This window comes from Pseudopodoces humilis, chromosome 10 (assembly GCF_049639895.1).
Source record: "Pseudopodoces humilis isolate 2021_Gansu_Grassland_sample_001 chromosome 10, ASM4963989v1, whole genome shotgun sequence".
NCBI classification, from domain to species: Eukaryota; Metazoa; Chordata; class Aves; order Passeriformes; family Paridae; genus Pseudopodoces; species Pseudopodoces humilis.
This window is the reverse complement of record NC_142209.1, coordinates 5952248-5979153: the sequence shown is the minus strand read 5'-3', so window position 1 is coordinate 5979153 and position 26906 is coordinate 5952248. Positions and strand designations below refer to the sequence as shown.

Below are 26906 nucleotides of genomic sequence, written 5' to 3'. Positions count from 1 at the left end.
AGAAAAAGACAAGTTATCCAACAAGTTGTCCTGGTGGAAAACATGCTAGATTTCAGAGTATGTGTTGTCACTCGGAAAGCGAGCATGAAGTCCTCAGCTCTTCAACAGACAAGGCTCAGATCCATCTGCTGATCCTTTCACTCCAGCCTTGGATCTGTACCACTTCAGTGAAAAAGCTTCTAAATTTGTGGTGCATCAGCTATTTGGGTTTTTTGTGTGTGTGTTTTTTTGGTTTTGCTTTGTTTTTGTGGTTTTTTGTTTGTTTGTTTTGTTTGGGGTTTGTGTGGTTTTTCATTTTGGGAGGTCTCTGATTTTGTTTGCTTGTTTGTTTCAGAGGGTTAAGTTTTCATTTTGTTCGGTTAGAATGCTACTGGTTAAAAAACTGAATTACTGGTTTGAATAGCCCAGCTCAAAAGTGACTTATACTTCTATCACCATCCCTACATTTTGGGCCACTGGAAGACAGTAGCTAAAAAGCTAGATCCCTGAACTAAAGAACTCATTAACTCCTATCAGCAACTTGAAAAATCCCATTTTAGCTACTAAACTTTATAAATTGGCATGGGAATAAACAATAAAAGATAAAAACCAATGCTGGTGTAAAACAAGTTTTCATTAATTGTTCTTTATAATGTATAAATGTAACAGAGTACAGCAGTAGCAAAGCCTTGGAGTAAAGCTGTGTGTTACTCTCCTTGTTTCTAAATCTGCACAAAAAGGAAGCAACACAGATCAAGCAAATAATCATTACCTAAATGACTTACTGACATGTAAGGCTTTATTGTATGGCTGTGTGGAGAATATGGGGAGGGATATTTATATATAAAAGCCTAGGTTTTCAACTGCCACAGAAGAAAACAATACCCCAAATCTTCCTTTGGAATTATGAACTGAAAAGGTATCCCAGACTCACCATTAGAAGGGACAAGCTGAGCTGCATGTCTATAGTAAGACTCTGCCTGGCTGGTCTGATTCCTATAGCGAGCTAAGAAAACAGCAAAAAAACCCAAGTTGAGGACCAAAATTCCATTCCCCCGCAGTTACTTTCAAAAAAATTTTCAAAATTTCAAAAAGTTTCAAAAAAACTTACCTGAAGAGCATTTCACTAGTATTTCAGGAACAAGCATGAGAAGAATGTGCAATCACACCACACAGCACCAAGATTTGACACATTCAATTCTGAGGTGCCCGTTTTGCCTCAGACCTAAGACTGTCTTACGGACATAGTGCCAAGAACACCACACACAGAGAGCTAAAAAAGTATTTTTCATCCTTCTTTGCACAATCACCAACTAGATCTATTTTTAGGTTGTTCTCTGTGAAAAGAGAACTTTCTACAACACAAAGTTTTACTTAAATCAAAAAAGAAAGAAACCTGCTGAACTTAATGTAAAAAAGAAACCCCATTTATGAAAGACTGTATTTCTAACTGGTGCCCTTGTACAAAAGATGTTAGTGTTCTGGAATGGAGAAGTGTGCTAGCATGCTGCAACAAGCTTTTGTAGTATTTCAGCATTTCCCTGTGCCTACCAGCTAGAACATGATTAGAATGCTAGGAGACAGACTCTAGCAGATTACTAGAAAGCCAGTGATTAACTGTCTCCATGTATCAATGTGTAACATGCACTAGATAAATCTGAACAGTTTCTTTCCAGATCTTTCCCCCTGCAGCAACCACCAGAGGCACAATAAGCTACTAAAGTAGTAGTACTAGTAGTAAAGTAGTAGTAAAGTGTAGCACACTTGTTCCAGAAGTTGCCACAGTAGCAGATCTCTAGAAGCTGAACACAGACAGAACTTCATGTCCCAGCCCTTTCCTTCTGAAACTCACCAATATCTCCCAGGTGGACAAGGCAGTGCTGGCAGATGTAGGAGCAGGAGCTGGACTGCGGCTTTACAATGGCGCTGGTGTGCGTCTGTTTATTGCTAATGATCCCCAGCTGGGAAGATTTCACACGGCACGGCAGGTCTACATTAAAAACTGTGCACAATTCCTGTAATAACTGCAAGCATGGGGCTGGGTCAGCAGCAGTTCAAGACAGGCATTGGAAAGACATAAAACCAAGTCACAAAACTAACAGCACCACTTGGAGGTGTAGTCACCACAGATGAGCTAAACATATTTGAGGTGAAAAACCTCAAGTTACTGAAAGTGAGATTTTAAAATACATTCTCCATATGGAATTCATTGATTTCCATTGTGTCCACTGTTCATCTGCCCCGTAAAGAAAAGCTCTGCATCCCAGACCAGTAAACAACTCAATCCTCATGATATTTAAATCACTAAGATTTATCAGTGGAGACTGAGTATGGGAGGTCTACAGATAGTTAGGTTTTATGGTTTTGCTTTGTCTTTTTGCTTTAGTTTTTCAGTAAGACAGCCAAGAGGAACACAGTGGGTTTTATACCTTGATGAAGCAACACTGTTCTCTAAAAATAATAGAAAGGAACATCCCTCACCCTCTGAGGCAGTTTGTTCCAACATAAAAAACTGCACAATCCCAACTTAAACTTCAGAAAGAAGCTGGAACATAACCATGCAAGTTTGTGAGCAACGCAAGGCAATACTAACAGTTCAGTGGCTGAGGTGTCAGTAAATATTCGTGCTAATCCAACACTGAGACTCTTTCAAGAACAAGGCATCAGCTACTTGATCAAGTATTTCAAAAGATGATTGAAAGAAAACTTCAACTCTGCCATTCTAATAAGCACTTTTGAAGTTTTTCCTAACAGTCTCCAGCAAATACTCAGCAGAGTAATGGCAACCAGAGAGCGAAGAGTACTGGACTGAGTTCTAGGTTAAAAAGTGCAGTTAAGAAGTAACAGACTTTCTCCCCGCTGGGAACATGCTCAGTCTCCAAATAAAACAGATCTACGGGAGGGTTGCACTTCCAGATAAAGGCATGGAGAAAGCCCATGGCTGACAGAGACACACACTCTGTCAACAAGATGTGACGCAATGCTTTTGCTTGCTGCAGAAAGAGACTTGTGTCACACCTCTCTCCCCTTTGGGTCTGTCTTTATACAGTAAGCAAAAAAGAGAGATCTCGCAGATGAAAGCTGGATAAAAGAGAGCAACTTGACACCTTCAAAGACACCAAATTAAGAAAATTCACGCTCTTGTTCAAAGATGTCACTTGTGAAGGCCTCACAGCTGGAGAACGTGTACCTTGACTGAGCCAAGGCTTTAGACTGAAAATGTGATTAACATCACAGCAAACAGAAAGATGACCCAGTCTGTAGTGTCAAACTCAGAAAGAAGTAACTGACCCACTGCCAGAAAGAACAAGGCTTCTGCAAGACAAACAGTGTAGATAGCAGAATACCTGTGGCAACCATGACAGCCTGTCAAAATGTCTGCTTCCAACAAGCAGCTTTCAAAAAGAAAAAAAAAAAAAATTAAAAAAAAAAATGCAGAAGGGAAAAAATTGGGTAGCCAAAAGGGTACCCTAGGGTTGGCATTGCAGATGTCTGGAATCCAGCTAGGAAATGATACAGTATGAATACCTACTGTGAGTGCTGTTAGCTGAAGACAGTGTAAATTAGCCATGATGAAGTTTACTCTGAACACAGAGAGGATTCAGCAACCACAATGCTGTTGAAGCAGACACCAAATGAGGGGAAAAAAGAGAAGAAAGGCAAGTTATCTCTAAGTCCATTATCATTCACTGACTCTTATTCTCCATAATTTAAAGCTGAAATCTAATGAAATCTAATGTAGGAAAGAGTGTAGGCAAAAATATGTCAGTAAGAAATAAATACATGAATAGGAATAACACTCCTTTGGCAATTAACTGAAAACCTTGCAAAAGATTCTTAGCCCAAGAGCACTCAACAATATAGTTTTGCTCTAGGGGAAGGAAAGTTCCAAGAAGTGAACTAATTGTTGTCAAAAATAAAGACTTGTATCTCAATGTTCATCATCAGTTTTAGGAATCACAAGGAAGGGGCAAAGAACAAAACATTAGGTCATCACACACATCCTGTGCATCTGTGTTTTCTGCGCATATTTCTGTTCCTGAATAACTTCATCCAAGAACAAACTGACTATCCTTGCTTATCCTTCACTTTACAGTGAATGAAAAGGAATGAAGGCAATGGCCCACAAACACATACATAGGGATGAGAAGCCAAATGGGAATTTTTAGAGAAATGACAGAAAAAGAACTAAGAGTACAATGCAATCATCAGTTAACTCATCTGCTGAGCTTGAGGTTTTTTGTATCGTCATTTCTGCAAGACATTACAATTAAAAGTTGAAATTCCTCACCACAGGTCACTGCAGAGATAGAGTAAGTGGCTTTAAGAGGGACTGGAGAGCCAGTGAAGGCTAGACCTAATAGAGGATTCACACAGGCAGTAATTCAAGAAGGCAACAGATGCACATCGAGAAGGCAAGAGACAGTGCAAAGCAGTACCATTCTACCCTTTCCTGCTGCTTCATGTTTGCTTTGAGCAGTCACAGTAGAGTACAGTAAGAAATGGACCCTCTGACCTTACCCAAAAGAGTGGGGTTTAGGCTTTAAAGCATATTCTATTATAACAAAACCTAAACTGCACCAAAACAACTACCAGATAAACAGAAATTTCAGCTCAAGATAATTCAAAAGAAAGCCCATCATCAGCTCTACAGATATCTCCTACTGAGAACAACACAGCAAGGTGTACTGCTCAATCCAATACAGCAGCAAGCTAAGGGCAAAGAACAGATTTTCCCCCCTTAAAACTGATCCTCCATCCATCCTCTACTTTGTGCAACTCACCTGTGTGTAGAAGCCACTAGCTGCCTCTAAAAACAGAGAAAGGTTCGCCTGAACTTCACTCCGATTCGGATTTGCTCTGTTTTTCGCCTGACCCTGGAGTGTTGTGATCTGATTTTTAAAGGCATGATTCCAACTGAAAATAAAAGAAGCATTTATGTTTTTACTTTGGAAGTGTCTTGTGCAGATGGCATAAGCAACAGGAAAGAACTGTTTAATTATATAGCATCAGACATGAAGACTATTCAAATTCAGACAACATTCAGATGAGAACAAATGTTAAATATGGAATAACCACTTTTCCTCACCTCTCATATCCAGGTAAACAGATCCTGAAATATATATATATATAGCTAACATATACCTGTATAGATGCATATGGCTAACACATCATTAATATTGCTTGCAATTGTTCTATTTTAAGCAGCATAGAAGTACCTCCCTAAAACAAGATGTGGGGTACAGAAATGAGGGTTAAAAGTCATTCTGTAACTGGAAGTGTGGAGAGGACAACTCAGACAGCTTACTCATCTGGCTTCCCTCAACACTCAAAGAACCACATGCTTCTGTTAACTAAACTTATTACAACCCATGTCCGCACCTTAAATAACAGGGAATGGATTCAGGGCATAGAGAAAACCCAGCTGAATTCGTAAGGTGTCATAAGCAACCTATTAAGTTCTCCCCTGATTATTCTTCCCTCTGCCCAGCTCTATCTCACCAGGCTTAAAACACAGCTCTTCAGCAGCTACTCAGCTCCTGTTAGACCTTGTTGCGGCGAGTGTTCAGTTGCTAGCAAAATTAGAGGTTTTTGTGTTTGCTTTTCCCCTTCGGGGCTCGGGCCGCCCGCGGCCCCAGCCTTCCACCCTCCCCCCCCGCCACGGCTGTGCTTGCCGTTCCCGCCGGGTCCGCCCCGGCCCCGCGCCTCCACCGGGCCCGGCGCCACTGTGTCCCCCCCGCGCCGCCACGGGACACCCGCTCCTCTGTAGAGCCGTATTCGGCTCCGTTTTTCCTTCGGGAAATACCCGAGCCGGTGCCACCGCAGTTCCCCGCCGTGCATTTCCGCTTTGCCTGTGTCCCAACCAAAGCGGCTCAGGTAACTCTGTCTCGCCCTGCGTTCCCCTTCGCTGCTCCACCCCGTCCTTGTCCCGCCGTTGGATATCCCCTAATCCTCGGAAGTTCATTAGAAAATTCCCATGTCTGTTACCGCTTATCTTAACCTGTCTGTACCTGATTTGTAGAAAGTTTGTATGCCCACCGGCTCTATTTCCTAACTTGTCCTCCTGACTTCCAAATGCCCGAGGCGTTAACCCTTTAAAAGGAGACAGTCAAACCCCTGAGCTTTGTCTTTTCTTCCGACTTTACCCTTGCAGAATAAATCTGTGAATTGCAAAACGGAAGAAAGTCCTCCTCTGCTTCTTTGCCCGATCCATGCACGCGTGTTCAAAGTGGAGCTGTGAGCTCTAATCCAGGTCAGGACTCAAACAGCAGCCCAGCCAAGGACCCCTCCTTGGCACTGAGCCGGAGAGAAAACAAAAACCATCTAAGCTAGCCGGGCTCCCTGGCTCGTGTCAAGACCTTGCTCAAAGCTCCAGGTGATTGCACCAGGCATATTTCCTCCTTTGTGGAAAGTGCAGACTTCAGCCCTTCTGCCCTTCCCTGACAGCAGAGCAGACTGGTGCTCCTTAGCTCCTCTGCCCCCATCTGGTTCTCTAAAACCCATTCCTGCATGACATGGCTGCTTCTGAACTGCTAGAGGTAAAACACTAACCTACTGAATGCTCTTCATCAGCTCTGCAGTGCATTCTCATGTTTCACCCATTACATAGCTCTCATTTTAAAGGAAATAAAACAATCATTCCATAGGATACAATTGCTTTTCTCAAAGTCTCACGGTTCCCTGCTCCCCAGCCCATACTACATACATACACACACACAAATTCAATGAGGTACTTACAGGTCCTGCTCCACCTTTTTATCTAAAGCATATTCCAAATCAGTCACTAGCATTTTTTGATATAAGTCCTGTAGAGCCTGTCTGGATGTCCAGACTTCTGCTGGACCCAGCTTTGAATCTGTGCAACAAGAAAGAAAAAACACAAAACAAATACACACAAATCTATGGAGTTAATCTGATTTTTCACTCATTTACAAAATGAAAGAATAGAGCTCAGTGTAAGATACACACCACCAAATATCTGCTTTTGTCAGTTTCCTCAGAATAGTGAAATACAAGAACTACAGAGAGGTTGAGGATTGTGTGCTCACTGATTAACTGATGACTCTTCTACAACACCAGAACTAGATGTGAACAAAGTTTGCAGATGGCAAGTTAAAAAACAAAACAAGTAAGAGGTATGTGATCCTCTGTAAGCTGCAGAATTTCTTGCCACTGGATGAATTTACTAAAATTTCCAGTGTAGCCTGAAAATAATTAGCAGACAATAAATCCATGGAGGGATGCTAAATAGGACAGTGCATGGACCTACACTGTTGATATTTAGAGAACACTGTGGGCAAGTACTGCTGCATGCTTGCCATTTTCCATCTCTTCAGTAGTCATCTGCTCCCCATCCCAGAGGGTGAGTGCAAACACTGCCCCCTGCTATTGAGTCCAATTTCCTGTGCCTTCTACAACCACCTGAGCTGGGGCTGCAGGAACACAAGGGATGGGCCTCACCCCAGAGAAACCACCCTGATGCTGATGGTGGAGCCATTCCTGTTGGATTAGGTGGATCCAGGCGGTTTTAATATTCCTATGGGGACTACACCAGCCTACTACTTTCACTATACCAACGTGACAAGCACAGTTGAGCAAAGGTTCATGAGGGAAGCAGGGCTGATTCATTAATAGAAACCATTTCCATTTCCTATTAATATATATAGCTTAAATCCCAGCTCATAGCATTTCTAGGGCTGCACTTTATGTTGTGCTTATTATGAACTTACTACATCCACAACACATAATAATGTTCAGATCAGCATTTCCTCACCCAGGTTCATTAAATCCACCCTTATCATGGCTAATCCCAAGTGCAGAATTCCTGTGCCAGTCTGGGCAGGAGTCACAGAGACAAGCATAGACAGGACCTTCATCGCCAAATATTTATAACATCCAAAGTCAACTTCAAAAATATGTATTAGATACAGACAAAAGGGTTGATACAGACAAACAGTTGTTAAAATACTATTTATTTATTTATATACAGAGGACAAGCCTTTAACATAAGGTCACACACTTTCCAGAAAATTCTTAAGAATGATAAGCAAAAGGAACACAAAAGGAAAACAAAAACAGGAATCAAATATTAATAAGCTATATCAACTGTATAATAAAGGCAATTACCTGTCATGTCAGCCTTCAGGACTTCTGCCTGCCTGTAAGAAAATAGTAAGACAATAAATTAGAAACAGATCAAAATAACTGAATTATGCCATAACACTTTCATGAGATGGTGAATCTGCTTACAACTCACCCTGTGCAGGATTTGAGCTACTGTTGTTCAACAGCATGACTACTTTTATTTCATCCCATAAGAGTAGTCAACTGTTCAATTTTCCCTGCTTATGCCTCTTTCTGAACAAACTAAAAATGCTTACATTACGGTTTATATTTTATAAATAAAGCTTTATGTGGCAGCAGTGTCCAACTTGGCAGGAGCCAAGAGGGTCAGAGCAACATGAACTCTCATCAGTGTCTGTCAGCACCCTAGTACAGCCCTCCTGTCCCCATGCTGGACAAGTTTTCATAGAGAGAAGGGATAAGACTATGGCCTCCCCAATAACCTCTCTTCCTTGAACTGCATCCCTAAAGTAATGCTTTGATCAGGTTTTCAAGGAAAAAAAACCCACAGTACACACAGAAAGAATGGCAACTATAGGTGACTATCTATAACTCCTGCACTGACCATCCTCTGCAAATCCCCACTACTGGTGGAGGTTGGCAAATAGCTTCCCAAAAAGAGAAACACTGGGACAGTCCTCAATATATAAACATTCCTGACTGAATGGTCAGTGTCTGGCTGGAGCAGGCAATGGAGGTGCTACATTTAAGCACTGTGTCAGCAGTACATAAAGCTTCAAGGAGCAGCACTGCTGGCCTGTCTGATGGACACAATTAGCCTAGGGTTGGCAGAGCAGACATGAGGCTGCCTGGTTTGGCTGGGACATGTCCCTCTGCTCTTGCTGCATTCAAGTGATGATGTAGATTTGGAGAGTGCAAGCTTTCCACACTGGACATGGAATCCTCCCAGCATATGAAATGCTCCCTTCACCTGCCTCAGAAAAAAAAAAAAACAAAAAACCCACCAAAAACCACAGATGGAAGACACATTGTGCATAACATGAAGGTCAGATGCCAGCTTGGAAAAGAATGGAGAGCCAGAAGAAAGCACCACCTAATCCCTAAAGGGGCTGCAGAAACCAGCATTTACTTTCTCTTGCCAATGTGAAATTGTGGTGACTGTAAACAGTTTTCCAGTTTGTTCTGGGATCTACCTACTAGCTACAAATTATAGGGAAGGTTTTGAGGTCCACACAAGAATTAAGAAGGTATCAGAATAGGATATACATTACTAGGAAGATGTAAATTGGTAGGTCCCTACACAGAATTTCTGTTTACTAAATGCAAGCGTTATCTAAAGCAGCTCACCATAGCCACCTCCACCCAAGAAGCAATGGGATCCCCCAAGAGCTTTAATTGTCAAGAACAAAAGTCAAAGACAAGTACATCTTAACTGGTATCACAAGTGAATTTGTATGTTCCTCACCTGATCCAAATTTAATGCCTTTAAGACAACTTTGTTCAGTTTATTTATTTCAAGAAGGTGTTAATATGTTTTAACTCCTAAGAGCGGGGAACACTGGAAGAAGAGATAACAGAGACAAGCAGTGCAAATTTTAGCTACTGTGTCAGGCGAAAGCTGAAAGCCCAAGAAACATTTCTTCCTCATCCACACAGAGGTAACAAGGTAACAAAAGGCATCAAGTGAAGGCACCTAAGTGACGGCGGCTCTGTAGCTGCAGCCAGCAGGATGGGAATGAACAGATCCTGCCCTCACAGAGCCAAGAAGGGACAGGAATCTCCTCTGTGTGCTGTGCCTCAGCAGCCCCTGCGCTGCTGAGGCACAAATCCAATTGGGCACAGAGCTGAGCCAGATCTGTGGCACTGGGACTTGGCAGCCAGCAATGCCACTGCTCCCAAGGAAAAGCTGACTTGCTCAGGTGCTGGAATATCGCTTTTCAAAACAGCCAGCCAAGTTCCTACAGTCTGGCTCATGCTTCAAACATCTTCCAGTGCTGTGAAGGTCTCCTCTGAGCTGAGAACACAATCTGTGCTGCCAAAGCCATGAATGCAGAGGCTCAGCCCCAGCAGGATATGCAGGACTGCGCCCACAGACAAGAGCCCAGAATTCTCTTACAGGCACAAAGGCTCTGCCCCTTAAAAGCCAAGAACTGCTCCTCTGGAAACTACTTGTGCAGAACTACCTTCCACCAAGTATAATCCTTAAAAGGGGAAATATAAAAGTGGGGTTTTTTTTCCCCCGAAAGTTTGCCCTCACTGTTGCCTAGAGAATTCACATGAAGAAAGTCTCAGACTCTGTATCAGTGCAAGTGCCAAGAGACTTTTCGTAAATGCACAGACCCAATCATATGACTAGACCAGAGCTTCTACCGAAAATACTTATTTAAAAACACTTTTTTTTGGAAGACAAGACTCATGGGCTCACAGAACAAGAGCCTTTAGCACCAGTCGCTTCACAGCCATAACACACACTGTCTTGTGTAATTTATAAAATTGCAATAAACAATACTGAAGGGATTGTCTCTGTAACTTTTAATTATATGTATAGAAATTATTTCAGTACTTCCTAGAGGTCAAAGGAATTAGGAAAGTCGATCTAACATTAGTATGCTGCTTTTCATTTCCACCTAGAAACAATTTATTTCAAATAGCTGCATTCTAAGCCAGGATAATAGGGGGCAAAACTGGGTACAAAACTTGTTCTGCATCATGGCGAAGTATTAGGGGCGAGAGAGAGAGAGGGGCCAAGAGAGAGAGAGGGGCCGAGAGGGGTGCACTGCCCATTCCTTAAACAAACTTCACAATGGGCCTTTGCTGGTGCTCAAGGACTCCTAGTGGACACCAACTGCAGTTCACTGGTAACGACTGAGGAGTTTCTCAGTGCCAATGGTTCCTTTTATCATCCAACATTGTTAAGAAACTTTTCTGGCCATATCTTTTATTGCATCACCTCATACTGAATTTACAATAGAATTACTCATTCTGTGGCAAAGAAGGTTGCCTGCCAGAAAAGCTGGTTGGGCTTGTTTACACATTGTATCATTTCAAGAATATTCTGAAGTACCTCCTTGCCCAGTTGGACTCAGCAGTTCAGTCAAGCTTCCTTAAGTTCTTTTTGGTCCAAAACCAAATAAGGACAAACCATAGTTCAAAAAATTATATATCAAGTATTTCCATATACCACCTTGATATATCATAATAGCTACTCGTTATCATTTCATAACCAAATACATAGATTCAGCTCTGTGCTTTAGTCAAACTTTAAACTGAAATACAACAGGCTCCCATCCAATTCAGTAAAAACATTTTATAAATAAAGGAATGTTCATTTTATTAATAAAATTGAAAAGCTTTAAAACTTTAAAATACAGTAGTCAGGACCATCTCTCCATGTTCTAAAGGTATAGGATAAATAAAAATTTAAGTCCCCACAGGAGACAAAAGAAACTTTTCTTAAGAACCTGACTGTATATAAAGTTCTGTTTTGCTGGAACTCAGCAGCTACATTTAATCTAGAATGAACCAGTGGACTTGGCAAAGGAAGACAAGAAAGACACATTTCATTTTCCCTCTTCCAAGTTTTTACCATTCTTGGTTAATTAAGTTTTCCCAAAGCAGAGTAAGAGAACAAGCTGTTTCCCTTAACCTGGTAAGCACTACAGTAAGAAAATCCCACAAATATTGGGATGTCTCTCCTGTATATATATTTTGAAGAGTTTACCCCATCACACTGAAAGATACATCAAAAGATCATGCAGTTGCACCTACTCTTTAACATTAGAGCAAGTTTGCTTAATTTGGTGTTAAAATCATATCAGAAAAGATCATACAACCTCTTTGGCTAACTATTCTATTCAAGTTTTCCTCTTGTTGCCATCTGGCTTCCAGCTCTATTTGCATATCACTGAACAAATGGATCTATTTTACAACTGTCCACAAAAGAACTAATTTCTGTTCCAACATCTGTCTTGAGTTCTGCTATAATTCAAAGCATTCAATCATGAATTTTCAGTTCCACATACACCACCTTGCATCTCTAATAGGACCATATCCATTCTACAGAAGCAGGGGTCTGCTAACAAGACATTGTTCCCCCTTCATTATGAAGCACAGACAAGCCAATAAAATTAAGCCAAACTTCTCAAAGCAGACGTTTTGTGTTACCCAGCTAACATCCTCTGTTTCTGGAAGTCAAGCCTCACACCACACCTCTCTTATTCTCACAGTCAGGATGTGCCAGACATGATCTGCTGTAGCATGACAAGTTCTACAAAATACATGGAAAACCCCAGACCTCACAAAGCCAACACATAACACAGCTGTTCCTGAAGGGGAATTCCACCTAGTTTTCCCCTAAGCATCAGTAACCCTATCGGTTCCCTCATGAAATCTCAGCAACACAATCCTCCGATAAGGAATTGAGGATTCACATGACTAAAATGGGCAATGAATCCAGGCAGCTGGGATTATTAAAGCCATCAGATTCCAATCACATGTTCTGTGATTCTAAAAACCAAAAAACATTAAATAGCCAGGAGTTTCACTCCAAGCAAAAAATCATACTCCTGCATTTCTATTTCCTGGAAGTGTGTGCAAAAACTGTACCACAATAAAAAGCACCTGCAGCCTAATGTGCCTTCGCAGGAGGTGACTGATCCCAAGGCTCACCAAGGGCACTGCCAGAAAGTTTTCATTCTTCTGAAAGGGAACAGAAAAATACTGAGAATATATAGAATAAATGCGGGAAATCTTTCATTTTGGGTTGAAAAGGTAGATTTTCTATATTAGCATACTAAAAGTCAAACACATTTAAATCAATAATTTCATAATTTCAATATTTGGCAAAGCTCACACCCAGAAGGAACTTCAAATCAACAACCTGCAACTAGCATTTTAGATTTTTCTCAAAGTAACAGTTATCTTCAACAAAATTTTATAATGGGCTTAATACTCAGTGGGGTTTCTTTTCTTTATTTGTCTGTAAGCATACTTGTGCTGATTCAGGGCAGGTGGAAGCAATAGGAAGCACTAACAGCATGGACACTGAATATTGCACACCATATTTAGGGGAGATTGGTTGGTCAGAAGCCTCCAACCACTGTATCCAAGACATTATTCACATCTGGAGTTTAGCACTTCAGATGTGAGAAAAACTTGCTGATACAAGTGGTTAACAGTTTTTTGGAAAAGAAGTACTTTTGCTTCAATTCCTAAGAGTTACCACTAACACTTGCTAAAACTGAAAGCTTTCTTTATAGTTTTTAGAGGCTTTCTGCTTACTAATCCTTTACAGCTGGTACACTTCGCTAGAGGTTGGATTCTGAAACATAACTTTGATTTCCCTGAACTGTACAGTACTGTACTGTACAGTAGACAGTAACTGTATCTCTGTGACCTGTCAAAAGGGAATATTTTTACAGCAATTTTAGGATTGGGCATAAACCTAGATGGTTATGCCTGAATAACAGTAGTATCAAACTTGTGGGTAAATGTCATCTTTCATTTTGATTCCACCCATTCATTCAACATGACCTGAATACAACAGGCTCCAGACAACAGCTTCACACACCTTTCCCTGAAAGGGCAAATGGATGGAATCAGGATTTTACAGGGGTATATAGCATCCAACAAAGATTTTACTTATTAATTTGTGTACAGACTCTACCTGTTTGCGCATTGGATGTGTACTGTTAAACAACTTTGAAGTTTTACCTCTATAGAACAAGTTTGTAGTGTTCCAAACTTTCAAATGTTGCTATCTAATTTAAATCACCATAGTTTGCATAAAGTTCTGGAATCGCTTGCTTTGGCAGCTGGCAGGTTTGGGTGATGTCAGCTCTTACTGAAGGTAGCAAGAGATCTTCAGGATGTGGGTCATGGAATTAAATGTTCCATGTGCCTTGGAAGAACACTGCTAGCATACCAATGAAAAAGAAATAAAAGAAATAGCCAATGAAAAACACCTTTAACAGAATCATCTTATTGTCAATTTTATGTGCTTAGTAGTTTACACCTTATTGTTCCTCTTACAGGCAGCTGAAGTCAGGGGACAGCTAATTTCCTTGACCTCCAGTTTAATCAGATTATAGCTGTAGATCAAAGCCACAGAAACAAGTATTTCATCACCAGTAAAAAAAAACCCCAAAACTACACTTCTGCAAGCAGATATTAAAGCAAAGCACCACCTGAATACAAATCTCCTCCACAGGGAATCCTGCTCTATTCCTTTTGTGTTCTCACCATAGCTGAGAAGGATGTTGAGAGATGGGGACACAGAACAGTTTTTCTTAATCTCATCTTCCCTCCTTCTCTATTAGAAGCAATTCATAATAGCCAGCCTCAAAACACAACCACCAAAAGCAACTCTTTCCCAGTTTGATCAGAGCTGACAATCCTCCTCCTTGGATAAGGGTAGAAGTACCCTTGCAGTCAGCTTCATTCAAACTCATTTTCTTCGTCCAGTTTCATGGAAATCAGCTTCTTTGTCCCCAGATTTTAAAATTATGTGCCCCAAAGGTAAAAAAACTCCTAAGGGAAGTTAATGTGTTCTTAATCTCTGATTTAATCTACAGAGAGGGAAATACAAACTTCCTACACTGCTCGGGCTTCTGACATTCCACTGCCTCCACTGGACACTCCGCTCTCCCTCTCCTTACAACCTGGAGTCAGAGCGTGAGCTAAATGCCTCAGAGTCCAGCCATTCAGGATCAGCAATATGCCTGGATCTGTTCCATAGAACTCCAAAATTTAAGCCTGGAGAGTAACCTGAAAACTATATACCCAACAACCTGTATTTTCCAATTCAAGCAAGAATAGCTGGCAATAAATATACAGTGTTAGGACTAGCTCAGGAAAGCTCAGCTGTATTTCCATAGCAATTTTTTTAAAAATACTGACTATGCTGTTCTTTAACTCATCATATTGGCCTACTAGTTATGTGGAATTTTACTACAGCCATCAAGGATAAAAATAACCTCTAAATGGATGCTGCCCAAACAAGGAAAAGCACAAAAACTCCAGTCACCTTTACCTTTTTTACCTTCCAGGACCTGACAGTACAGCTCCATAGGTAACCTGACACTATTTTCAGTATAGAAAAATTCTGGTTTAGTAACAGTAAAAAGAATTTATTAATTATAAAAGAGGCATGCTCAGGAAATAATAACCAGATACTTAATATGTGTGGCGATTCAAGACACATTTTTGAAGGAATACCTTCAAAAGAAAATTTCTAATAGCAAACAGTAAAAAAGTAATACTTTTTTGGAATACCATTATGGCACATCCATACAGTACCGCATTTACTGCACTGGCTGACTATATGTCAGCTTTGCAGCTGACCTGAGAACAAGTGTGTCTTAGTTTAGGGCAAATTAGGAAGGAAAACTCCAAATGGGGATTTCCCCAGGGAAATGCCCCTCCCCACTAACTGGTCCGGGAAAAGAAAAAAATTCCTTAGAGAGAAGTGGAAAAAGCTGTTTATTTAACAGAAATTGAGTAATATTAAATAATAAAACCTCTTGCTGTTCGATGGGATGGCAAGTCTAGGAAGAAAAGTCCTTTTCATGTGGTGTAGCTCGGCTCGCTTAGGTTCTTATCAGTCCCTCCGGCGCTGGAAAGTGACGAGGCCCAGGCCCCGGTGGGCCACAGGCGTGAGCTCCCGGGGTTTGGCTGGGTGTTCAGTCCAGAGCAGGCTTGCACAGATCCAAGAAAATTGGGAAAAAAAACCAAACAAAGGTCCAGGGAACTCCTCTGCCTCAGCTAGCTAAAACTAACTAAAAGCCAGAGAGAAGCTCTGTCCCGCTGTCTGTCCGTGCTGCAGACACCACAGTCCAGGAGCGGGATGTGTGGGAGTGATGTTTTTCCTTAACACAAACTGCGCATTCTTCTTCCCCCTCTCTTGCTCCCAAAGCCAGTCTTAAAGGTGCAGAACTTAATATATAACATAAACCAGACGATTGGGGATACCAGTATCATAAAGTCACCCCAGGACATTCCACCCCTTATCCCCATATCGTCAACTTATTATCAAAATTAATATATATATATTTTAACCCTACAACACATACATTATATACAGACAAGGGCATTTATTCATGATTTTCACCTAACCATCAGATCTCCCTGAGGTACACATTGTGTTGTTCCATCTTTCCGCATTATCCACCATGTGCAACCCGGTCCTTGAGCAAAAACAACTCCACGAATGGGTTTGTCTGTACTTGAAGTAGAATTGATCCAAACTGTCTTTCCTAACAAACCTCTGAGATGTACTGCTGGGACTTTGTCTCTGTCTACTTTATGCAGGGGCTCGGATTGGGCTGGGCCTGCTCGATTGGTGGAACCTCGGGTATTAACTATCCAGGTGGCCTTTGCTAGATGTTGCTCCCAATTTTTGAAAGATCCCCCACCCAACACTTTCAAGGTAGTCTTTAACAGTCCATTGTACCTCTCCACTTTTCCCGCAGCAGGTGCATGGTAGGGGATATGGTACACCCACTCAATGCCATGTTCCCTAGCCCAGCTGTTTATAAGGTTATTCTTGAAATGAGTCCCATTGTCTGACTCAATCCTCTCAGGGGTGCCATGCCTCCAAAGGACCTGCTTTTCAAGTCCCAGGATGGTGTTCCGGGCAGTGGCATGAGGCACAGGGTAGGTTTCCAACCATCCAGTGGTGGCTTCTACCATTGTGAGCACGTAGCGCTTGCCTTGGCGGGTTTGGGGCAGTGTTATGTAGTCAATCTGCCAGGCTTCCCCATATCTATATTTGGACCAACGCCCACCGTACCATAGCGGCTTCAACCGCTTGGCCTGCTTGATCGTGGCACACGTCTCACAGTCATGGATAACCTGGGAAATACTGTCCATAGTTAGATCCACCCCTCGGTCTCGTGCCCACTTATAGGTGGCATCTCTACCCTGATGGCCTGAGGCATTATGGGCCCATTGAGCTAGGAACAACTCTCCCTTGTGTTGCCAATCTAAGTCTATCTTTGACACCTCTATCTTTGCAGCCTCATCCACCTGCTCATTGTTTCGGTGCTCTTCATTAGCCCTACTCTTGGGGACATGGGCATCTACATGACGGACCCTCACAGACAGTTTCTCTACCCTGGTGGCGATGTCCTTCCACTCATCAGCAGCCCAGATTGGCTTTCCTCTGCGTTGCCAGTCGGCCCTTTTCCACCTTTCCAGCCATCCCCACAGAGCATTGGCTACCATCCATGAATCAGTGTAGAGGTAGAGTTTTGGCCACTTCTCTCTTTCAGCAATGTCCAGGGCCAGTTGAACAGCTTTGAGTTCAGCAAGTTGGCTTGATCCACCTTCTCCTTCAGTGGCCTCTGCGACCTGTCGTGTGGGGCTCCATACGGCTGCTTTCCACTTCCGGTTCATCCCTACGACGCGACAGGAACCATCAGTGAACAGAGCATAGCGTGTTTCTTCTGCTGGCAGTTGGTTGTACGGTGGAGCTTCTTCAGCTCGTGTCACTTGTTCCTGCTCCTCTTCATCAATGAGACCAAAGTTTTCACCTTCCGGCCAGTTTGTAATTATCTCCAAAATCCCAGGGCGATTTGGGTTTCCTATACGGGCACGCTGCGTGATGAGGGCGATCCACTTGCTCCATGTAGCGTCGGTGGCGTGGTGGGTAGAGGGAACCTTTGCTTTGAACATCCACCCCAGCACTGGCAGTCGGGGTGTCAGGAGGAGTTGTGCTTCTGTGCCAATCACTTCTGAGGCGGCTTGAACTCCTTCATAGGCAGCTAAGATTTCCTTCTCTGTGGGAGTGTAGTTGGCTTCGGACCCTCTGTAGCTTCGGCTCCAGAATCCCAGTGGTCGGCCTCGAGTCTCTCCAGGCACTTTCTGCCAAAGGCTCCAGGACAGACCGTGGCTCCCGGCTGCAGAGTAGAGCACGTTCTTCACGTCTGGTCCTGTTCTGACTGGGCCAAGGGCTACTGCATGGGCGATCTCCTGTTTGATCTGAGCAAAGGCTTGTTGTTGTTCAGGGCCCCACTGGAAAGTGTTCTTTTTGCGGGTGACCAGGTAAAGAGGGCTCACAATCTGGCTGTACTCAGGAATGTGCATCCTCCAAAAACCTATGGCACCTAGGAAAGCTTGCGTTTCCTTCTTGTTGGCTGGTGGAGACATTGCTGTGATCTTGTTGATGACATCAGTAGGAATCTGACGCCGTCCATCTTGCCACTTTACCCCCAGGAACTGAATTTCACGAGCTGGTCCCTTAACTTTGCTCTTCTTGATGGCAAAACCAGCTTTCAGGAGAACCTGGATGATTTTCTCTCCTTTCTCAAAGACCTCTTCAGCCGTCTTTCCCCAGACAATGATGTCATCAATGTACTGCAGATGTTCTGGAGCCTCACCCTTTTCCAGGGCAGCCTGGATCAGTCCATGGCAGATGGTGGGGCTGTGCTTCCACCCCTGGGGCAGTCGGTTCCAGGTGTACTGCACTCCCCTCCACGTGAAGGCAAACTGAGGCCTGCATTCTGCTGCCAGAGGAATGGAGAAAAATGCATTGGCAATGTCAATAGTGGCGTACCACTTCGCTGCCTTGGACTCCAGCTCGTACTGGAGCTCCAGCATGTCCGGCACGGCAGCGCTCAGCGGTGGAGTCACTTCATTTAATGCACGATAGTCCACAGTCAATCTCCATTCTCCTTCAGATTTACGCACAGGCCAGATGGGGCTGTTGAAGGGTGAGTGGGTTTTGCTGACCACCCCTTGGCTCTCCAGCTCTCGGATCATCTTGTGGACGGGAATCACAGCATCTCGAGTTGTTCTATATTGTCGGCGGTGCACCGTTGAGATGGCAATTGGTACTCGCTGTTCTTCCACTTTTAGGAGTCCTACTGCAGATGGGTTCTCTGACAGTCCAGGCAAAGTGTTCAATTGCTTGATGCCCTCTGTCTCTACAGCTGCTATCCCAAATGCCCACCTAAGCCCCTTTGGGTCCTTAAAATACCCACTTCGGAGGTAGTCTATGCCCAAAATGCATGGGGCCTCTGGGCCAGTCACAATGGGGTGTTTCTTCCACTCATTCCCAGTCAGGCTCACATCAGCTTCCACTAAAGTAAAGTCCTGTGATCCCCCTGTCACACCAGCAATAGAAACAGATTCTGCCCCTACATATCTTGATGGGATTAGGGTGCACTGTGCACCAGTGTCAACCAAGGCCTCATATTTTCGTGGTTCTGATGTGCCAGGCCAACGAATCCACACAGTCCAAAAGACACGGTTTTCCCTAGCCTCTACCTGGCTAGAGGCAGGGCCCCTCTAAGCCTGGTTATCCTTCTTTTCTTGGGTATATGTCTTGGAGGTTCCTTCAAGGGAGTCAGACATGTCATCATCATACTTGTCAGTTTGACTACAGGCTACTGGAGCGGCTTTCTTTTTGGTAGAGTATCCCCCCTGAGTCTTGCTGTCTTCCAATTCAAGCATCCGTTTTGCCAGAGCAGCAGTAGATTTTCCATCCCATCTTTTCATGTTTTCTCCACAGTCACGTAGGAAAAACCATAGCTCAGCTCGTAGCTTTTTCTCTCTATCTGGGGAACTTCTGCGTTGAGTACCAGGGCTCCTGGTCTGTACTGCCGAGACTGGAAGAAGGTCCTCCCTGAGTTTCTTGAGATTCTCCTCTATTTTGTTTTGGAAGTTTTGCATATCTGTTCTCACAGTTGCAATTGTTGCCTGCATGGGGCCATGCACGGTATCTGCATATGCTCGAAGCTTCTTCGCCATATCCAGCACGGTCTCCTCCCGGTCATCCCGCTTCATTGTTGCTAAAGCAGAAGCGTATTCTTGTGGCCCAAGTCGAACAAGTTTTCGCCACATCACAGATGTACATGGCACCAAGTCTGGATTTCTAGTACCTAAGTCACCAACAAAGACAATCTCTACTATTGCCATTTCTCTCAAACGCTGAATGCCTTGTTCTATGGTTTTCCAACGAGTTTGCTGTATATAGAGATCGTCTGCACACAGATATCTTTGTGCCACGCTTCTTAGGACCCGTTCCCAGCGACTATAAGGGTCAGCCCCCCTCATCATCTCCTGGTCAATAACCGGATCATGTGACAGGGACCCCAGATGCCTCGCTTCAGTGCCATCCAGAACTGTAGCCTCACCTGCAGTATCCCACAGACGGACTAACCAACTAATTATAGATTCATCAGCTCGTCGAGTGTAATCTTTTCTCAGGCCACGAAGGTCCTTCAGGGAGAAAGGTTCACCAGTGCCTTCTGATTTTTGATCAGTTGCTGGTCTTGAGGGTCCTTCCCCCGCATCACCATTATCATCATCTACTGGCCGATTGGTTTTGGTTTTGAATTTCTTGCCTCTCGTGGCAGGAGCAACAGACACTGGCTTAGGCTCACTGTCTGGTTTGGCTGCTGGCTTGGCTGCAGCCTGAGTGACTGGGGTAGCTGCTGATTTATCTGCCTGCCCTACAGTATCTAGCAGCGTGCGATAAGCATACGCTAGGGCCCAGCTTATTGCAATGATATTTTTCTTCTTAGAATCATCACAGCAATTCTCTTCCAGATATTTCCCTACTTCATCTGGGTTCTGAATTTGTTCACGTGAAAATTCCCAGGCTGGGGGATCAGAAAATTCCTTCAGAGTCCGGCCCATTCTCTCCCATTCTCTACACCACTCAGGATTTCCCACACCTGAGTCTACTTCTGGGGCAGGGGTCTCGTTGGCTCCTCTGGATATCTCAGCCCTCACTCTAGAGAAGTTGCAGACCATATAGAGGAAGCTCAACAGCTGAACTACCAGGAAAGTGACCAGGAATGTGGTATCCTTAACACTCAGGGGAAACTGGATATTCTCAAAGAGGGACATAACAGATTCAAAGGAGAAGAAGGAAAGAAAAGGCTGAAAAGCCTCATCCCCTGGTCTTCCTCTAACAAACTGTGTGCAATTACCAATAAACTCCCAAAATGTGCTACTGGGACTGGGAGGCAGGGTCGGGCGAAGAAACCATAAACCAAACATACCTGACAGAAACTTCAGTAGTTCTATAAACTTCCTATAAATCATTATCACCGAGCCCAGCACAATAACCATTCTAATCCGTGCCCCTCTACTGTGAAAGAGGGCAAAGACAGGTATTAAAACCTCAAAAACTTTTAGGGACCAGGTCCACATGAAGGCCTCCACCCCAAGAGACATTATGTATCCAAACAACATGGCTACTGACTGCTTTATCCCAATACAGAATAAATACAACCAACACTCAGTACAGGTTTTTCCACTTTCTCTCGTCCCTGTTCGGGCGCCAAAAAAAAACTGTATTTGTCTTAGTTTAGGGCAAATTAGGAAGGAAAACTCCAAATGGGGATTTCCCCAGGGAAATGCCCCTCCCCACTAACTGGTCCGGGAAAAGAAAAAAATTCCTTAGAGAGAAGTGGAAAAAGCTGTTTATTTAACAGAAATTGAGTAATATTAAATAATAAAACCTCTTGCTGTTCGATGGGATGGCAAGTCTAGGAAGAAAAGTCCTTTTCATGTGGTGTAGCTCAGCTCGCTCAGGTTCTTATCAGTCCCTCCGGCGCTGGAAAGTGACGAGGCCCAGGCCCCGGTGGGCCACAGGCGTGAGCTCCCGGGGTTTGGCTGGGTGTTCAGTCCAGAGCAGGCTTGCACAGATCCAAGAAAATTGGGAAAAAAAACCAAACAAAGGTCCAGGGAACTCCTCTGCCTCAGCTAGCTAAAACTAACTAAAAGCCAGAGAGAAGCTCTGTCCCGCTGTCTGTCCGTGCTGCAGACACCACAGTCCAGGAGCGGGATGTGTGGGAGTGATGTTTTTCCTTAACACAAACTGCGCGCTTCTTCTTCCCCCTCTCTTGCTCCCAAAGCCAGTCTTAAAGGTGCAGAACTTAATATATAACATAAACCAGACGATTGGGGATACCAGTATCATAAAGTCACCCCAGGACAAAGTGAAAGGCAAACCATTTAAGATCAAATATATAATCCATCTGTATATCCCCTCCAATCTTTACACCATCCCTTGGACAAGCAGATTTTTGAAAACTAAGGCAATCTTAAAGGTACAAGTGCACAAAAACTTCAAGACTGCCCTCTAATCCTCTCAGCCATTGACAGCCCCTCTCCCTTACAGGAAGATTGACACGAAACAAAGCTCTGCTCCCTCACTACCCACAATAAGGAACTATGGGGAAGCACACAGAAGGACTACCAATTCTTAGGACTACATCCCTAAGAGGAATGTGAGAGGTTTACAGCTGGACTTGCCATGGTAATTCCCACAAGGTTTTGAGACCGAGCAAGGAGAAGCAACAGAGTTATTTTCTGAACAACAACAAAATCCCCCTGAACTATGCCCTTGTAATAAATTGATAGTGTGATGCTGGCTCTCGCAAATATTTAATGTACAAGGTTAAAATAAGTTCTGTTAAGATGTCATGGTTTTTTTATATAAATTTTGTGATGCTGGAAGTTGATCTCTGACAATTGGGAAAGTCAAAGCAGGAAGGACTGCACAGACTCCAAGAGGTGGGACAAAGGAGGAGCTGGGTCAGAAGAGTGACATGTGCACATGTGGGGAGGGTTGTCTTGCTGGGGGTTGGCACTTATAAGGATTGTTACACGTGTGGGTGCCGTGCCTCTGGCTGCAGCTAAGCACCTATCACTGTCCCTTTTTTCTTATTCAATCCCATTTTGTGGTTCAATAAACCTTTTAAAATTTTAAGAAGTGAGGTGTTATTTCTCACACCCTTTTTTTCTCTTTCAAACTCACCCTGATGAGAGCATACACTATCAGGTGTCAGTGGTGACATATAAATGTATAGTAATAACAGCAGTAATTTGTATTTTACCGTTCTTGACTTGGTAAAACGTTCACTTTTTAAGTGAAAGGGGGGCTGGAAACTGCAGGCAACAGATGTTAGAACAAGTGAACATTACTTCTTTTAACAGCTTTTGCACAATGAAAACCATTTCAAGAATTACAATTACAGAAAATGCAGACATCTGAGCACTGAGATCAGTTTCAGATGGGTATCATCAAATCAGCTTCAGAAGGTTCTGCTCTTCAAGTCAGCCCTGCAGAAGCCTGATGAGGTCACGCAACGGATACCAGCCCTCCCTGGACACTGCATGGGATATCCCAGACAAGCATAGAGAATCCATTTCAAAGGAAGAAAGTCACAGTCAGTTCAGTGCCACACTTGCAATGCGGACAAAATGTGCCCTCTCACCTGCCTGCAGAGCTGGAGAACAGTGACACACATTTCCCTCTGGGAAGGCCACTACACTTTGCATCAAGAGGGCAATAACTACAGCATCTAAATTCTGACTTTCAGTTTTACAAGTTTCCTGCTGCCTCCAACCTCCACTAACAGCATGGGACATAAAACTCCTAACTCTTGCTCATTTTTGGTGTTCCCTAGAGAACCCCTTCCTCTCAATTCCTGCCTCAAATTGCCCCCTGCACAGTGGCAAATGCTCACCTTTATGCTCAGTAAGGCTGGAATGACTCCACCATAGAGGAAATGATCGTTTAAGAGGAGTCAGTTACTGGGAATTTGAGATACTGTCCTCATTGCTAAGCAGCAGATGGATAGAGAGCAAATTCATTAGACAGTACCATCAGAGGTGACAGAAATAAAGCACAAGTAATCCCTCATACTGTGTTTATAGCAACCTAGCTATAACAGATACAGTGGAGTTCAGTGTTTTAAACATGCACTCTCCAAGTCCTAATACAAAGATCTATGCCCAGACAGTCAAGCCTTAAAACAAAATTACTGATATTTAAATATTGTGGTCATTCAGTAACTGTAAAATGTTTTTTGCCAATCCCATTCATTTTATGAACTCCCAATCACATCAACGTCACACAAAACAAACATCTATGCACAAACATGACATACCCAAAAGTTTTAAACAGCTTTTCATTATTAAGAGGTTTGAAAGGACATCACATGGTACAGACACGCCTTGACAAAAACACTCAGATTACATGTGGGTATGATCCTAATTTCAAGCTGCATCTTAGAAATTATTTTCAATTCTTCATCTTGAAATTGCATGCAAACCGTGCTCTGAAAGCACAGTGACAGCAGAAGGCTGAACACCAGTGAGGAAGAATTAGATCCTCCATTTACAATAATTAAATGGGTATTCAGTACATCACTGTCAATCATTTACAGGAGTTTCATTAGCTGCTCCCCATTCTCTATCAGAAACACACAGGCAATACTGTTCTGAGATAAACTTACTTTCCCGCTAGAGAATATTTTAATATTTTCTGGCTTAGCAACACAGAACTCTCCCGCAATCATCTGCTGTTGGTTCTCCCTCAGTTCAGGAGTGGTTCATCCAGAAGGGCTGTTGACTACAATACCCAAGTCCATCACCAAAACACATGGTACTCCTGGAATATGGGAAGTGACTCTGTTCTGTGTTCAGCTGAAGGAGAAACCTATGACTAATCCAACCAGCTCAGATCTAGCAAATGTTACTAGCACAGAAGAAGGGAAGCAGATGGATACACTACTGTAAGAACTGTCCTCTCCAGGAAAGGTGCATCTTGAAGTTCTAAGGCCCATCAAACACCAGCAGGTCTGAAGGAAATCTAGCCCAGTTGAAGAGATGCATCTCCGTGGCCCAAGTCCAGCTGACCTATGCAGCTCTGCCCAAACTGCCTCCAGACAGATCTGCCACCATTGCCCCAATGAGTGCTCCAAGGTACTCCCAGTTAACCAGTAACCTCTCCCATTTTGAAGACTATGCATTGGTTAGGAGCAAGCATCTGAGAAAATTTTTAACTCTCAAGATTAAATCTACTTGTGAGGCCTAAATATTTTTATTTTATAAAAAGCAGTTTGATTTCAAATTTAAATCCCAGTACCTAAAGACAGAGCTCTTTCTAGTTCTGTGTCAGAAAAGTCAACATGACATTTAGCTGACTACAAATCAGTATCTGCTTCATGAATCATATACGGAAAAATGTGGTGGTTTAGCAGGCCTTTACTAAACATAAACTGTAGAAAAGAATAATGTGAATGCAGTTTTCCAGACTGCAGTCTCCCTTTCTGCAGTCAGACCAGACCTCATTATCTGCTGCAAAGGCTGAGGAAAAGGCTCCATATCAATGGAAGACCAAATCGTAAGGCTAGAAAGGACCTCAAAAGGTTATGTAGCCTTTTCAGGCTACATTTTGATACATTTTATAGCCCAAAGCTGCATCCCGAACACTCTGACAAACCGTTCCCACACTGCATTATGTCTTGCCTTCAGGAATTGCTGTATACCTCGGGTTCACCCACCCCAGCTCCCTCCTCCCACCAAATCCTGCAGCAAAAATCAACAGCCTTGCTCAACCCACTGCTACTTTTTGAAGGTGGGGAAGGGTAGTGACTGTCCTCACTCAGAGAAGACATTTTCTGAATCTTTGAGGTATATTAAGCAAGAAGAGACAATGCGATCAAAAGTTTTGACATGTGACTACACAGTTACCAGTTATTAACATTTGTGTGGTTCTCAGGCTGCACAAGCCAATGCATCCCCTACATTCCACTTGGCAATCAACTATAGGCTGGATTTCATAGTCCCCTGTTTCATGTAGTATACCAGTATGTCCAAAAGAAGTTTGAAAATAGAATCATTTTGGCACTGTGCTTCAGCATTTGACAATAAAGCAGGGAAACCAGGTGAATCATGCTACTTTACTACCAAAATCTGAAATCTGTATGTTCAACAGCATTTCCTATTATACACAAAAAAATTTCTGCACCTGAGTCCTTAAAGGCTCAAAGATCTTCATGTCTTTTGGATCTGTCCTTCCTGAAGACAAAATACTCTTGACCCACATCACCAAATGCTCCAGCATAGCTGTTCTCAAAGAATTATTTCAGGAATTAACAAAATCAGTTATGCAGGACAGAAGATACATTTTTGTAACCATCTTTAATCAAAGAGTACAGAATTTTAACTGATCTTGAATAAGTAGCCCAAATTCGTACCACGTAAAGTAATGTTACAGGCAGACACACCACTTTTTTTAGTTCTGACTTCTGACTGGCCACCTATGATGGAAGCAACCAAAATAGTCTGTAGTTGCACAAGCAGCATCAGAAAGCAGTTGACATCTTCATTAGAAACACACTGAAAATATTTTTCTGGGTACTTTCAAGCATTAGATTATTTCAGTCTTTGATATCAAAACCAGAAAATGAGTACGTCAGCTGAAATCAGAGCAAGATACAATCCCCTATAGATGTCTTTGCCCCAAGCTCCACATCTCCTACCATTTACCTCAAAACAAAATAAATCTCTAAATTAAATAGTCATGGTATGTTCAAGCTGGGTGGAAAACAAGCCAGACATTCATGCCCTGGCAAAATCTAGCTGACATGCTCATAAATTAAGGCCTGCTGTAATAATTCAAATGCATGTTGACAATGCATATTAAGGATTTTATCACTTCTTTCCTACTTAAAGATTTCACATATATGTTCAACATTATATCTATCAATGGTATTAAGACAAACTGAAACACCTTCTACATTTTTACTGCAAGTTTACTCTGCATATTTTAATAATTTAATTTGCAATCATTAAACAATTTAATTACAATCAATCAGAATAAAGAAATCTAACCTTTTTCTTAAAATTGAAATAATATTGCCTTTATTTTACTAGTAACTGAAGCAGCATGTTTGAGCTCTAAGAGCTTCTACAATTTTCATGTCTTTATACACTTTTGTTGGTTCTGGGTCTTTCTTTACTACTTATAAATGTGGCTTAAATCCTTTGAACACTATTCTTACCAACAGATTGGCTTTTTCCTGAGAATATCTGGCTGG

At 42.8% G+C, this 26906-nt stretch overlaps 1 protein-coding gene across 6 annotated transcripts in view; it reads right to left on the bottom strand.

The window, feature by feature from the left end:
* The window catches only part of SMG7 (SMG7 nonsense mediated mRNA decay factor), a 59243-nt gene that overhangs the window by 23554 nt on the left and 8783 nt on the right, over positions 1–26906 (bottom strand). For all 6 annotated transcript variants that reach the window (XM_088060166.1, XM_014260032.2, XM_088060164.1 and 3 more), the window contains exons 2-6: positions 8107–8138; positions 6718–6835; positions 4764–4896; positions 1832–2003; positions 914–985 (exon numbers count right to left, since the gene is read on the bottom strand). In XM_088060166.1, the coding sequence (XP_087916292.1) occupies positions 914–985; positions 1832–2003; positions 4764–4896; positions 6718–6835; positions 8107–8138 (527 nt within the window). The remainder of the gene's footprint in view (positions 1–913; positions 986–1831; positions 2004–4763; positions 4897–6717; positions 6836–8106; positions 8139–26906) is intronic.